Source organism: Strongylocentrotus purpuratus, unplaced genomic scaffold (assembly GCF_000002235.5).
Source record: "Strongylocentrotus purpuratus isolate Spur 01 unplaced genomic scaffold, Spur_5.0 spur5_scaffold_21, whole genome shotgun sequence".
NCBI lineage: Eukaryota > Metazoa > Echinodermata > Echinoidea > Camarodonta > Strongylocentrotidae > Strongylocentrotus > Strongylocentrotus purpuratus.
Genome location: NW_022145607.1, coordinates 26,100,041 through 26,113,021, shown reverse-complemented (window position 1 = coordinate 26,113,021; position 12,981 = coordinate 26,100,041). Strand labels below are relative to the sequence as shown.

At 35.8% G+C, this 12,981-nt stretch overlaps 2 protein-coding genes across 2 annotated transcripts; both read left to right on the top strand.

Moving 5' to 3' along the window:
• Positions 1-964: 964 nt before the first annotated feature.
• Positions 965-7,783, top strand: LOC105447013 (solute carrier family 22 member 5-like). Its single transcript, XM_030994274.1, has 4 exons — positions 965-1,326; positions 1,849-2,066; positions 6,945-7,083; positions 7,660-7,783. Exons 1-4 carry the CDS (start codon positions 1,141-1,143, stop codon positions 7,753-7,755), a joined length of 639 nt encoding a protein of 212 aa, XP_030850134.1. The 5' UTR covers positions 965-1,140; the 3' UTR covers positions 7,756-7,783.
• A 1,553-nt stretch (positions 7,784-9,336) lies between these two features.
• On the top strand, positions 9,337-11,497 carry LOC105447012 (organic cation transporter protein-like). The gene is made up of 4 exons (XM_030994273.1): positions 9,337-9,516; positions 10,126-10,256; positions 10,630-10,842; positions 11,422-11,497. The coding sequence occupies exons 1-4, from the start codon at positions 9,337-9,339 to the stop codon at positions 11,495-11,497; spliced, it is 600 nt and encodes a 199-aa protein (XP_030850133.1).
• Positions 11,498-12,981: the final 1,484 nt, after the last annotated feature.

Genomic DNA, 12,981 nt, shown 5'->3' with positions numbered 1-12,981 from the left:
TGTATAAAATTAATAAGTTAAAATAGTATTATTTACAGACAGATAAGAAAATTAAAAGAACTACTTATTAAAGATAATAATAATAATAACAACATTAAACTGATGATAGAAGTGATATTAAGTACAAGAAGAAAAAGAAGAAGGAGAAGAAGAAAAAGAGGAGAAGGAAGAAGAGGAGGAAAATAATGATGAATTTGTAGAATTTCTATAACGTACGAAAACATATTCGTATTCTGCATTTCTGATGTTAGAAATCAAAGCTTGAAAATCAAATATTGTTTTATGAAGGATTTATATGCTATAAATCCAAAGCAAAATGACTTTCGTTTGTTTTTGCTGCTGCTGTTGTTGTTTTCGTTGTTATTGTTTTTATTGCGTGAACACACACACACGAAATTGACTCATTACAAAATATTATAAACTTATTTTTAGTATACTAATAGCTTCTAAAAAAACATTTTCACTACCGTAAGACACACTTATATATATTTTGTCAAAATATATGATTGATTTTACAAATAATGTTCGTCCTTCAAGGATGTGGGGGTATAATTATGCAGGCCGTCCCCTCGCCTTAAATTATGATCATTAAATAGAGGGATAATCAAATAATAATAATAAGTAATAAGGTTGTGTATTGCATGATAGACCGATTCACATATGACATACATTTCTGAACGACCCAAGAATTAGGCAGAGGTATACCGCAGAAAGCAAATCCTAAAGCAATCCCAATGTAACATGCATGTATTACAATACTAACTCGTGAGTAATACCCGACTAGTCACACCAACAACACCACCACCAGACCGACACCAGATCGAACAGAATAACGTTACTCCTGTGGCCAACAGTCAGTCCCCATGTATAATTTCAGTGTGACTTGGGCATAACTTGTGATCTTGTTCACTCCTACCGTAGTCACACCAACGGCAACGACACTAGAGCGAAAAAAGGATTCATGAAAAAATATACATGTCTGAACTGGCCTATTGGCTAATAACCATAATGCGTACACGTTACTAATTAGAGTTATCTTCAATATCTTCACTCAAGGGAACATAAATATCAGAAGTGGATCATTGGCGACTTCTGTCTAGGCGCACCCTGTGCTTCAGCTCCGATCTCATTCCTGCAGTTATGTTTAAACTTGACGATCTCCTCAAGAAGCTAGGTGAGTTTGGTCCCTACCAGCGCAGGGTGTTCGCCATCACCTGTACCATAGTCTTCTTCTCCTCATGGGTGTCAATGATTCCAGTCTTCCTGGCGGCTACAGTCGATCACTGGTGCGAGGTAAGTTTGGATTCTTTGTCCCTTACAAATCGGGCACATCTTCCATAAAATTTCAAGCTAATTATCAAAGAGGTCAACATTTGATTCAAATGCAGAAATAAAGAATCTCTGTCTTGTAAAAAATTACATCTATAGTTTTGGTGTTTTGGAAACGCGGTATAAGATTCGAGGTATCATCTTCATTTGGCCGTTGGTATCGTAGTCGTGAGCTATCTTGATAGTACTTATAAGTCAGTTCGAAAGAAATATTATAGAACAAAAGTATTCCTGAAAATAAACAACTAAAAAGTTTGGAACAAACTACCATGCCATATGCCGTAGTGTCTACGATTTGAAACCCATTCGGCTGGTATTAGTTTAAATGCATTTAAATTCCGGTTGTTAGCATTCTGATCATTATTAAGAACCTAATTCAGGAAGATGATGTTTGTTTAGATTTCTATATCTAATATAATTGTAAATTTCTTCGAAAATAGGATCGCATTATAAAGATATTTTTTAGTGTGCGGAAGGCTTTAGATATATCATATCTTTATCTATATCCACCTTCAACAGACCCCCGAATGGACTCCTGGATGTGAGCAATACGGGTTGTCAGAGGAAGCTTGTGCACTAGCCCAGAAGGAAGGTAGCATCCCATCAAACTACACATCAGATGGTGAGCTGGAGTACGCACAATGTGAGAAGTATAACGTGTCAGGAGTGGGATTCTGGCCTGGGATCGATCCATCCAATTACAGCAGCGAAACGATGTCATGTGACAGTGGATGGGTGTATGATGACTGCAAATACGACACGACAACAGTGACGGAAGAAAGATCTTTCATTAAACATAATTCCTCCCCCATACACACCTTTCATGAATATGTGAATATATTAATCAAATTGAACAATAATTGAATACACTCTAGTATGTTACACTAATCTCCAGATGATAGTTCTTTGCTTATTCGTACAATACAGAAGTACTTTTAATATCCGTTATATTGATTGTATTGTATTGTATGGAATTAATTCAAACATTCAGTAAAAACAAAATATGTCTGGGGATGCAGCAAAAAGGTTTGAAAGGTTTGTGACCCAATTAAATGATAGGCTAATAGTAATCAAATATAACGAGATACATGATCATACAACCGAGATAAAACAAAGAAATACATAGGTTAAATAGTAAACACACACAATCGAAATTTAATAGAATGTTAACTTTAAGCTGATGACAGCAAATTATTAAAAATAAGTTATCAGAGATTTGAATATTAAATTGCACGAAGGTGTCATATTAGGTATTATTATTTCAAACAGTTTATGAGTAGATAAATGGAAAACTGACAATATGAATACATTATGAGAGACAAAATAATAATATTATTACTTATACCAATATCTCGTTTTATATGGGGATGGATCTTTAGTGAGGTTCTAAAAGTTGGGCTATTGATTACATTGCATGCATGTTCCAATCGTTGGCAGTTCTTACATAAAATATTTGTTTGTAATAATCGGTCTTTACAACAGGTACGAATTGATGAATGAAGAATAATGATAATTTGTTTTACATTGCAATTACTTAATGATTTGTTTTGGTTCATCAGTGTGCATAAATTCCATTCATAACACAGTGATGGTAGTAGTAGACTTTATTGGATAACTTCTTTAGCACAATGCTAACATGCCATCACAAAGTCCATGATTTATAAATATTTCTTGAAATGTTTTGTGTTTCTGTCGTAATACGGAGTAAGTAAGGCACCATGCATGCAGCTTGAATGTGAAGGGTGGGTGATGAGCCTATTTATTTGTGAACAGCAATATACATCAGCATGAAGAAAACCCCGGCCTGCAAATCAATCAGATGTGCCAAACATAAATACAAGACAAGTATAGATTCTTATCAACATATATCTGATAGTATACAACAATGTGGGCGAGGTAAACAGACAGTAAATTATCACACTGTTGGTTTTAACTGTGGCATCATGCATCAATGACAATATAATAATTAAGACAATATCATTGTCTTTAATTAACACATATTATATGAAAGTACATATTCAAAATGCATCAATAAACAACATTACACCAATTAAACAATGTATGTATATTAAATCATATCCTACCCAAGGTCTCTGAGATACAAGCCGGAGCAGCTGCCGGCTCCCAAAAGACAAGACAGTCCCAGCTAGACCACACTAAGACAGCTCCCAGCAAACCTCGCTAGCATGTCATCTATAACAAATCGTTAAAACATCCTTATAGTATACTAATAACACATTACATAAAGTAACCCATCAATTAAATTATCAGACAAAGATTCCATGGGCGCCGCCATCTTTATCACAATATTAACATCATACGCCCTCAACGGCGAAATCATTACAATCAATAATTCACGCACTAAATACAGGTAGGCGTTAACCACTAACCATTTAAATGACAATTTATCTAAACATCATATAGAATAAATGTAATAACATTTATTTAAACGATCAATGTAATTTGATTAACTGGATACCATGTCCCTATGAAGACATACTATTCTGACTAACGGAAGTTGTCAAGTACAAAATCAAATACATTCTCCTTCCAAAATAATCCTTATTTTCCTCTCCTGAAGGACATAAAAACATTTCATAGACATGTATCAAAGCTTACAATCTTTACTATCAAACTGACTTTTAAAGAAAACAACTTACTTCTTTCAAAGGTGTAAAACGTAACAAGGGCGCTGCACACTAATAGACGGCCCGACACACGCACAACCTCCTTCGCCCATGACAAGATGCAATGTGTGCCTACGTATCTGCTATGTCAGGCAGATTCCCGCGCCCACATATAAAGACCTATCACAGTTCTATAAACAAAATATCCCTCCTTATTTCGCTATTCTTATACAAACACCTTTTGAATGAAGTAAAAATTAGTTATTACACATTATATGCAATCTTATTCCTTTTTTACATAAACTCACAATATAACAATTCTTCCTTAAGATAACAAAACAAACTTATAAATCGAGGAACTACATTTCATTCACCGTATTTTTAACAGCAGTTTTATGCAAATTATACAAAGTCATTTGGATAAGAAAAACACGTATAAATCCAATTTCCTACATTTCGGTCAGACAAGTCATGAGTATTTGCTTTAATAGATTACAGGATTGGGTCCTTCATCCAGCGGGATACGCAAATATCTCTGCAAGGTGTTAACCATATAAAGATCCGATAAAAGTATATATACATTGTTAATAGAAGTGTTTTTCGAGACTAGACCATTGCCTAACCTTGCTTATTTGTTCTCTCGCACACACGCACACACGCGTTGGTATCTTAGTTTTATACCTATCTAAGGATTGCTGTATCTAATGTTATTATAGGTATAATTATTATACTACGATATTGTTATTGCAATTGCTTTTATCAAAATTATTATTATTTGTATCATTATTATTATACTCATTGTTATTATTGTTTATGATGTTATCTATCTATATCTACCAATCTATTTACGTATCCAACCTTCTATGCCCCTCTTCCTATCTGTCTGCTTGTTTTCGTTGTTTTTCTTCTCTTCCTCCCTCCTTCTCTCTCTATCTCTCTCTCTCTCTCTCTCTCTCTCATTCTTCTCTCTCTGTTCTGTACAGTTTGATCTTGTATGTGGCAATGGTGAACTAACCTAAGTATATCAATCTATATACTACGGGGGATTCTTAGCAGGATCTATCTTCTTTGGTATCCTATCTGACGTGTTAGTAATCATTTTATATGAAAAAGTATTGATAAGAAAGAAAAAAAATGTTATCTACCCAGGGAAGCCTAATCGGCTTGAATGCTCTTCTTCCTGATGGACCCTCAATTATCATTACCCAAGCGATTGCCACATATCCGTTAACACGTGGGTCGAGAAAGGTTAAAGATATACTTGAGTTCTGGTAAAAAAAAAAAATGAATTCTCACACAATCAAACGAAACTTACACTGAATGTTCAAGATAACAAATAAATGTCATGTGCCAGACAATTTTGGTAGAAAATGTATGCTGGTTAAGTAATGAGCATAGAAAGATAAGGGAATCAAGGTAAGTAGCCCAGACACCATTAATGTAGTCCCATATACATCTTTCTGTGTACAGTGCTTATTACTTTACCAAGACTGGGCCAATTTTGTTATGATTTTGATGACTCCAGAACCTTGCAGTACACACCAATACTTACAAGCAATGCTTATGTCGTGGTTTTTCTTTCGCTGCAGGATTGGACGCTGGTGGACTCACCTGCTCGCTAACCTCGTTTCGCTTGTTTCTGGAGTTGCGATTGTCTTTTCACCCAACTGGTGGTTCTTTGCCACTATGCGTTTCTTCATTGGTTCTGGAAGCATTTCGTTCAACATCACTTTGTTCGTTATAGGTGAGCATATTGCCACACCACTTTAGGTCACATGCCGTGTGCATCATTCATTCAAATGATTTTGTTTATATATTTTGTATTTCTCATGCAAAACATAATACAATGAATAATTATATCATAGAAATATGCAATGAAACGACAAATATAGTGGAAAAAAGCACGAGAAAAATTATCAGGGCTTTACGAGTTTTCAATAAAGGCATGTCTTTCGAGTGATGATCCACTATCTGACTATTTATATACATGTCTTTAAAAACCAATTAAACACGCATCTGAACCCCACCTTACCCTTCTCTCTGTCTCGCCCTGTCTCTCTCTCTCTCTCTCTCTGTCTCTCTCTTTCTCTCACTCATGTGGTCTCCCCTTTTCCCTTAGGTCAAAGTATTTGAACCACATTTGTATAACTCCCGGCGTATATCAACGACTTTGCAATTAGATATTTTGATATTACTCACTGGCAAACAAAATGACAGTCTATTTATTATTTCATTTCAATATTTGACCTTGTCTTTCTATTTGGCTGACCTGTGACCGAGCTGTACACCAGGCACTGTTATCATTTAGCTTCTATGTGATTTATTCCTTTATTAAAAGATTTCCGTTATCACCCAATTTTTGCTATCGTCGCCTTGAATTTTAAATGGTATCTTTATTCACAATGTGAGTATTAAAGTCGATAAATCGTAGATATAAACATAAAAATTGAGCATAAGGCCAATAAGAGGATACTTATCGATATATTCATGTCATGTTCCTTGTACTTTGGGTTCAACAGGGACGGAGTATATTGGGCCATCAAAACGATCCTTGGTGATTGTTATCTCAATCAGCTACGCTGTAGGCTACATGTTTCTCGCTCTACCGGCCTATTACATTCGCTCCTGGCGCCTTCTAACGCTAACCATGACACTGCCTCTCCTGTTTCTATTCATATTTTTCATGTAAGAACCAACTTTGTTTAAAACTTTCTTCTTACATTGTGTTTGATAAAAACATATATACAGATGTAATTCTGATAAACTATTCTTCGAATATATTGTTGATAAAACGATATCATAATTATCTGTAATAATTATGTAAAAACCAACTAAAATAATATAACCAAACACAAATTTGAAAGGGAAGGTTTCGAAGTTTTAACTCTTTCCTCTGTCTGAATTTTGCAGAAAAACTGCTGAAAATTAAACTCACAACAAATCTCTATTTACTATTCCTTATTTACAACGTATCATCAACTCTTAAAGCTGGCCACCTGAGTCTGCAAGATGGCTTATCTCCGTGGGGAAATTCGACAAGGCCGAAAAAGTTATCACCAAGGTAGCCGAAGTTAACAAGGCCGAACTGCAGAAGCCCCTGTTTACCAAAGAATTCATGGTAGAGCAGGTAAACAAAAATAAAGCCCTTTAAATTACTAAAATTGTTGCCATTTTCAATTTTCAATGGTTTTATTCGGTCGATAATACCACATCGAGCATGACAAGCACATTGTAATTAGCGATTGCTTAACATTTTTCACACTTCACACTTTTGAACATTTTCAATTCTCATTATGCAAGTCGAACCTAATGATGTCAATCGAAAATTTATTATGGAAAATGATAGCGTAAGTAGGAACAGTACAGCCTGAGGTTATTTCAAGGAAGATTAAACAATTTGCGATTGATTCTATTGTATCTATTTCGAAGGGCTGTATAATGACAGTCGGTCATTTAAATATATCATTAATGCTGCATAACGTAGGTCGAACGGGATTCTGGTCAAATTAACATATCATGGTCTTCGTTTTTTAATTGGGAATAAGAGGTTGGCCAACATTGGAGGCTTTTTTTTTGCCAAGGTTTCGTTTCATAGATCATGTCATAAACTCTCTACCTCTTTATTTCCCACTCACTCCTTACCCCATTTCTCTCCCGTCATCTTTTTTCCGGGTTTTTGTTCTTTTCTTTCTCACTACCCCAGGAACGAATCCGCAAGGAACATAGGCCCACAGGTCTCGATTTGATCCGCACACCCAGGATGAGAATGCGAACCATCAACCTTGTCTTTATATGGTAGGCCTAATGACTCTCAAGGATCCTTCAAATATGACGCGGCAAACCGCGGCGGTATGTTTAAATTTTCCTTATTATGATGATGACATAAAGTGTACTACGCTTTTAATACAATTCTGTGTATATATCATAACATAGAGCTCAGTGTGAATTCGCGAAAGTCCTTCGTTGCGCGCAAATGACATTCATTGTACGTTTTTTTTTAAAGGCGGCTGTTTTTTTTTTGCGGCGGTTAACCGCACCATACCTGAATCATTTCGATAACGTTAAACCAGGGACGTGATTGAGAAGGACTGCAATCAAGCCGCTCTCCTTAGACCCCATGCTCCAAGCCGCCGAAAAAGTTATGCGCTAATCTGCAACTGTTGACCAGGTGGTGAGATAAAAGAGCGAATGAAATTTCAGGACTTAGAATTCCTACATCAGAAAATAGTATCACAGCAACTGTTCGCTGTCCCTTTTAATGATTTATCATCCATTGTTAAATGTGTAAATAGTAGAACAAGCGAACACAAACTTGTGTAATATCATCCTTTTTTCGAACTACAAAAATAAAAAAAGACACGCGAAATCACGGATTAGCAAAGTAACTTAAAGTTATCGAAGATTGTAAATCATGGATTACATGAAGTGACATTCTCTTACCATGCCACAGGGCTAATCCCCATTGTGCCAAGCCCCAAACCCCCCAGTGCCATGTTGTTTTGGAGATAATCTGATTAACGAGATGGTTCTATGAATAGCGCTTGCGAAACAAAAGCACAGTCCAATAAGCATGAACAATAACTGCTATTACGAATGCGCCCTTGCACGCACATGGCAGTGTATCAATGGTTAGCTTGCATGTGCAAAGCACTATAACAGTAGCGTGCATGCAGTATCATGGCATGCTATGAGTTAAAACATGCACACATTAGCGCATTATCCTAAAATATTTGTTTTTCTTTTCAGGATCTAATTTTTCTTTTACCAAGGGCGGAGTCCAAAATGTGACAAATTATTTGATGCACTATATCAAAACAATCCCCATATAAAGTATATAATTTACACTGAAATTTTGCTGGTAATTTAATATTTTGTAATAAATGTGAAACTCATGCCTGGCCTCCGAAAATCCCCGCAGTGGAAGCGCGGCTCGGAGCATGGAACTTCATAGCCAAGTTGAATGTTACACATCCCATTGTTACGCTTTAGAACTCATGAATGCGTTTGAATAAATCGCAAGAGTTTCGACTCCTTTCTTTCACCTCCCTGGTTAAACTAACAATACCAAGCTTACATAACCATGATAAAAGCAGAAAAAAAACAATAAAGTGCCGTTAATATCCGCAATATAAATGTCAATTATTATTAAATTATCATGATCATTAGTATTATGATCATCACAATTTTATAATTATTATTATTATTATTATTATTATCATTATTAATATGATCATTATTATTCGTTTACCTAACATGCGATTTAAATTGTCCAAGAATGCGAACATCGATTTTTAAAAACATATGTACCTCGTGATACCTCTCTTACTCTCTCCCATCTCCCATCCCAACCTCTGTCTTTCATTGTCTCCTCTTTGTTAGGATGGTGAACTCCATGGTATATCACGGCCTGTCTTTGAATAGCTCAAATCTCGGCACCAACGACTACGTCGCTTTTGCCATTACGGGTGGTATCGAGATCCCGGCCTACATCATGGATATTTTCATCGTCGAGTTCTTTGGCCGGAGGTTAAGTCTTTTCTTCTGTTTGATGCTAGGTGGGGTAGCTTGCTTGTCAACTGCATTTATACATAAGTTGCTTTGTTTTCTTCAATAGGCCATTAAACTACATGTGGACCCCTAAGAAAGAAAAAAATCGTGCTAATCAGGGTGTGCAAACCCATAATAATATAAATAAAATAAATATGACAAAATGCTTGTCAAGAGCCATTGCTCAAACACAAATTAAGCCAAAATTATATAACCTTTTGAAACTACTTTAATTCATTGGAGCAAGCACTGGCAGCAAGTTTACCATAAGATGGCGCTGTGCATTATGCAATAAACAGTACGTTAGGGTAGAAAGTTCATCATCGTTTTAACATGTATCTCCTTTGATATTAATCGCATCTCTTAATGAGACGGGTCCTAGAACAAATAAAGGTAGTACTTATCATGTTTAATCATGTTTACGAGAGATAGACAATTGTATGGTTGCATTTAACTTAGATTCATGCGATTGCAACTCATTATAATGCAGGGCCCTGAATTCACCTTGCTTAATTATATAAACCTTTAATAGTTCTGTATACACCAAATGTTATGTAAGAAATTAATGTTATATCTGCTTCTGATGATTTCATATTATCCTAACCCACGCTTGCCATAATAGTACTGTCTGAATATCATTGTAGCCACCGGCGTTGCCCTGACAACTGTTTCTATGATAGGAAAGTTCGGGATCGCAGGCTCGTTTGCAATCATATATCTCTACACCGTGGAGCTTTATCCAACAAATATAAGGTAACCAAGGATCAAAGGTTTTTAGAATATACCTCAGTTTACGAGTAATATGCAGATTATTTATTATAGATGGTGTTCATCACATATAGTTTCAACTGTACTGTATTTAATTAAATCAGGTATTGAACAACAATTACCGGATAGCAATGCTTCATGCCTATGACTGAAATACAGACATAATTTTAGACGAACATCCAAAAAGGATAAAGAACTATAAATATATAACATTTGTTTATTGCATAAAGTTTGAATTGTCGAAATTCCTGTCAAACTGATCATTTCAATTGACCATTTGTATCGTAGAAAAATGAAATAAACGCATTTTTCATGTATCCCTAGCGTCGTTTCTCTCTTAATCCTGTCTCTTATAAAGGGGCGTTGCCATAGGCAGCTGCTCTATGTTTTCCCGGGTAGCGACAATATCAGCACCTCTTGTCCTCATCCTCGCAAAATATTGGGATCCACTTCCTCTTGTCATCTACGGTTCGCTATCCGTCATCGCTTCACTGTCTGCTCTTGCATTGCCCGAGACTCGAGGCAAGAAACTCCCAGAGACACTGGAAGAAGGAGAACAGTTTGGTTTGAAGTAAATTATATCCCTTATTTTACAAACACATTAAAACGCTATATATACAATTTGCAAATTGGATAATACTAAAGATTAATGAGTGAAAACAAATCTTAAAGTCCCTCTCTGCTCAGAAAAAAGGATTTTCAAGTTTAGTCTAAGCCAAAGCACATTCCTCCATGCTTGGTATAATGTTGCAGTTCTTTCTATATACTGCTAAAATTATTAGATTGATTTTCGACTGCTTACGTCCTCGATAATAATAATGATTTCATCGGTGTCATAGATATTGTTTGATACCAACGAAATCATAAAATGCAAATGCGTAAACATATATACTATAGCAAGCATCAGCAACAGCGCTAGCTACGACAAAGTTCTGAATAAGCTGACAGGACTGCAGTGTAAAGCTCCCCCATATGGTTGAACGTCTACTGGCTATAAACAAAAAAAGAAACGTTTCTAATTGTATATCTATTACATCTCGTACATTTGAAACAAAATACCTGTGACGTGATTAACTCCAATCGTTATTATTGTTATATTGAAGTACGCTTATTTTAAATCCATATCATTTCTTGTGTCTATTCATTTAAGTGATGGAGAGAAGGGCGAAACCACAGCTGAGACCGTTCACGACAACCCAGCATTCAGCATGAAAGACGAGAAATGATGACAATATGTAGGCTTACACTTTTACAAGTTAAAATTCTTTCATGTTTAAACCTTCAAGGGTTCCAAATGGAACGCCAAGAGGGCAGTCATAGTTGATGGATCAAACCTAATTGATAATCTAGGGTGTGGCGGCAGCTGTCATGAAGTTTGTTTTATGTCGTCATCATTTACTTTTAAACCATCAACTATAATCGGCCTTTTTGGTGTTCCATAGTTCCAAACCTTGTGTCGCATTACAAATCCCAAGAGGTTATTTCAGTGGAATCGTTGAAAGAAGTTTTTTGAGGGAATCCATCAGCAGTTTTCCTCGATATCATTGGGCAGCCCAGAATAATGAAGAGGATCTAAAGTCGCATTTGTATTATTGTGATAATAAGAATGAATAATTAAAGAATTAGAGAATTGTGACTGGCGAATTGTCGCTGACCAAGACATGAAGATATGCAATAATTTTGGCCTTTATTCTTAAGCGTGTGTATATATAAGCTATTTTTAAACAATAGGTCATGAAGAAACACTATCCCCAAATACCGAGGTTCGTAGAAGAACCATTGTGCCACTAAGAACATTTTGTATTGTTTCGGGAACCTGTGCTGATACTTGCACAACCTTGAGAGGAGTCTGATTCTTTTAGACTACTGCTCCATTTCCAGAACCTTTCAGGGATTATTTAGTTATCTCAGATTGTATTACATAGAGCAAATATAGGAAGGTGTTCCTTGAATGCTTGAGCACCGTTTTATGGTAGCTCAGCTAAAGCAGGAGGTAATGGTATGAGTACAGGAACCTCAGGAGCACGGTTTGAATACTGATAAGGCTACCTTTGGTACTTTGGTAAACAGATTATTATCATTATTAGCATTATTAGCATTATTATTATTATTATATTTAAATAACATTCGTTATGCAACAAATATGAGGTTCTTTTTTACATTTTGTGTCAGAATATTTACATCCCTTTTGTACGGAATTTGATACATAATTGATTTTTGCCCATGTGAAATCATTTAAGAATGGTATATTCGTGTATATGTTTGTGAAATAGGGAAACATTGGTTGTCAAGAAATTATTAGATGTTTTCATCTCAGCTTGAACATTGAGTACTTGTTTAACCTTTAAAAAAGTCACCGTCGGTGCAGTCACCAGCTAAATTACAAATGTAATGGATGCGACAGATAGATTCGCATGACAAAATGTCTGATCAGGAAAGGTCCATTTTTTTAACGATGTTCGGGCAAGGAGGTGGTGGGTGTGGCCATGTGATGGCGTTTGTGTCGTGAAGATCGTAGGAAACGGGATATTGCGTGTGTGCGCGTAATTGAAGACATGTATGTCGACAAACCAGAGAGCAAATTTCAGCCAAAGCTAGACAGCAAATATCAAGTGACGGAGTTATTGTCTTTCTTATTAGTGGTTTTTGTTATTATTGTTCATTGGCTCGTTCCTTTATCGTAATCCCATGACCTAATGAAAATATTTGT